Source organism: Rhincodon typus, chromosome 9, assembly GCF_021869965.1.
Source record: "Rhincodon typus isolate 14 chromosome 9, sRhiTyp1.1, whole genome shotgun sequence".
NCBI lineage: Eukaryota > Metazoa > Chordata > Chondrichthyes > Orectolobiformes > Rhincodontidae > Rhincodon > Rhincodon typus.
In genome coordinates this window covers 15,376,238-15,377,646 of record NC_063340.1, presented here as the reverse complement: position 1 = coordinate 15,377,646, position 1,409 = coordinate 15,376,238, and the positions used below count along the sequence as shown (strand labels likewise).

General features: G+C 47.6%; 1 protein-coding gene across 7 annotated transcripts in view; it reads right to left on the bottom strand.

The window, feature by feature from the left end:
- The window catches only part of LOC109912528 (nesprin-1-like), a 194,567-nt gene that overhangs the window by 28,969 nt on the left and 164,189 nt on the right, over window positions 1-1,409 (bottom strand). For 4 of the 7 annotated variants that reach the window (XM_048600819.1, XM_048600822.1, XM_048600823.1 and 1 more), the window contains 2 exons: window positions 1,209-1,274; window positions 652-794 (listed from right to left, as the gene is read on the bottom strand). In XM_048600819.1, coding sequence (XP_048456776.1) covers window positions 652-794; window positions 1,209-1,274 — 209 coding nt within the window. The remainder of the gene's footprint in view (window positions 1-651; window positions 795-1,208; window positions 1,275-1,409) is intronic. The other 3 variants (XM_048600820.1, XM_048600821.1, XM_048600825.1) reach the window with 1 other exon arrangement.

Sequence of the window (1,409 nt, the reverse complement as noted above, 5' to 3'; positions counted from 1 at the left end):
AGACACAGTCACACAGTAGTGAAGATCTCATAGACACAGTCACACAGCAGTGAAAGTCTCATAGACACAGTCACACAGTAGTGAAAGTCGCAAGCTCACATCAAAATGGCTACAGGACAAGTGAAAATTGCAAAATGAGACAAATGGATACTTGACTGTCCAGACTATTAAGGATTACAGAACCATGGTGACTAAATCGAGTCAATGCACATCAAACATGACCAAACTGAATGGTGAACCAGCTTTTGGGGACTGAATGGCCTCCTCCCGTCCCTATGATGGGGAACTCTACAATTCTTACTAAATATTTATGCCTATTTCAAATTCTTACTGAACCACAAATGAATAATAAACATCTGTAAATTATTATTTAATTTAGGATATTATTTTGCCGGTCCACAGTCCCTGTGCTCTCAGTCAAGTGATCCTTTAACCCAAGGTCCCAGTAAACAAGGTCCCAGTAAACAAGATTCCAGCCGTTAGAATCAGATTGGACTCGAACCATTAACCTTGCTTTCTCTCCACAGATGCTAGCAGACCTGCTGAGTTGCTCCAGCAATTTCTGCTTTTGTTTCAGATTTCCAGCGTCTGCGGTGTTTTGCCTTTATCCACCCTTTACCCAACACTGCCCCCAACAGGCAGAGTACTCACATAGCCCCAGTAGCTGGAGTCCAACTCGGGGCCTGTGGGAGTCTTGCTGCGGATGGCGTTTTCCGTCTGCTGCAGATGGTAGCGGCTGCTGTCTAGGGCTTTGTCCAGCTGGCGGATTTGCTTCTCCAAGTGGCCGGGCTCTCCTGTTGGAGGTGGAAGACAGCTAGAGTCAATCGACAGAGAGAGAGAGCTGCTACTAACTAACCACAATCACGTGCAAATCCAGCCGAGAGAATCGAGACCCAGGGCTCAGTGGAACAAAAGATGGGCCCAGTGGTCATGGCACTGCAAGACTAGATGGTGAGTGAGGTACATGCACGCTAACTAACCCCGATACCCACCTGTCAGAAGAGGTCCAAGTGGGTGAGCATGCACTGACCATTAAACGGGTTCAACAATGTTAGCGAGAGGTTAATCAGTTCGGGGGCTGGATTTGCATTTCACAAAAAAAAACGCAGGTCAGAAACAGGGTAATACAAGGACAGAGTTAAGGTGGATAACCAAGGGGAGGGTTTGATGCTGGGAGCCAGAACATGCTTGGATCGTTGAATGCCTACCAGTGGATCTCAAAGCACTTTCTGTCAGTTTTAGGTAGGCCTCGGGGCTTTCGGGGATGACTACATCTGCAAAAATAAGAGGACAATTTCAACAGCTATACCAATCCATCCTGGGTGATGGCCCTTCCTACAGCTACACCAATCCATCCTGGGCGATGGCCCTTCCAACAGCTACACCAATCCATCCTGGGCGATGGCCCT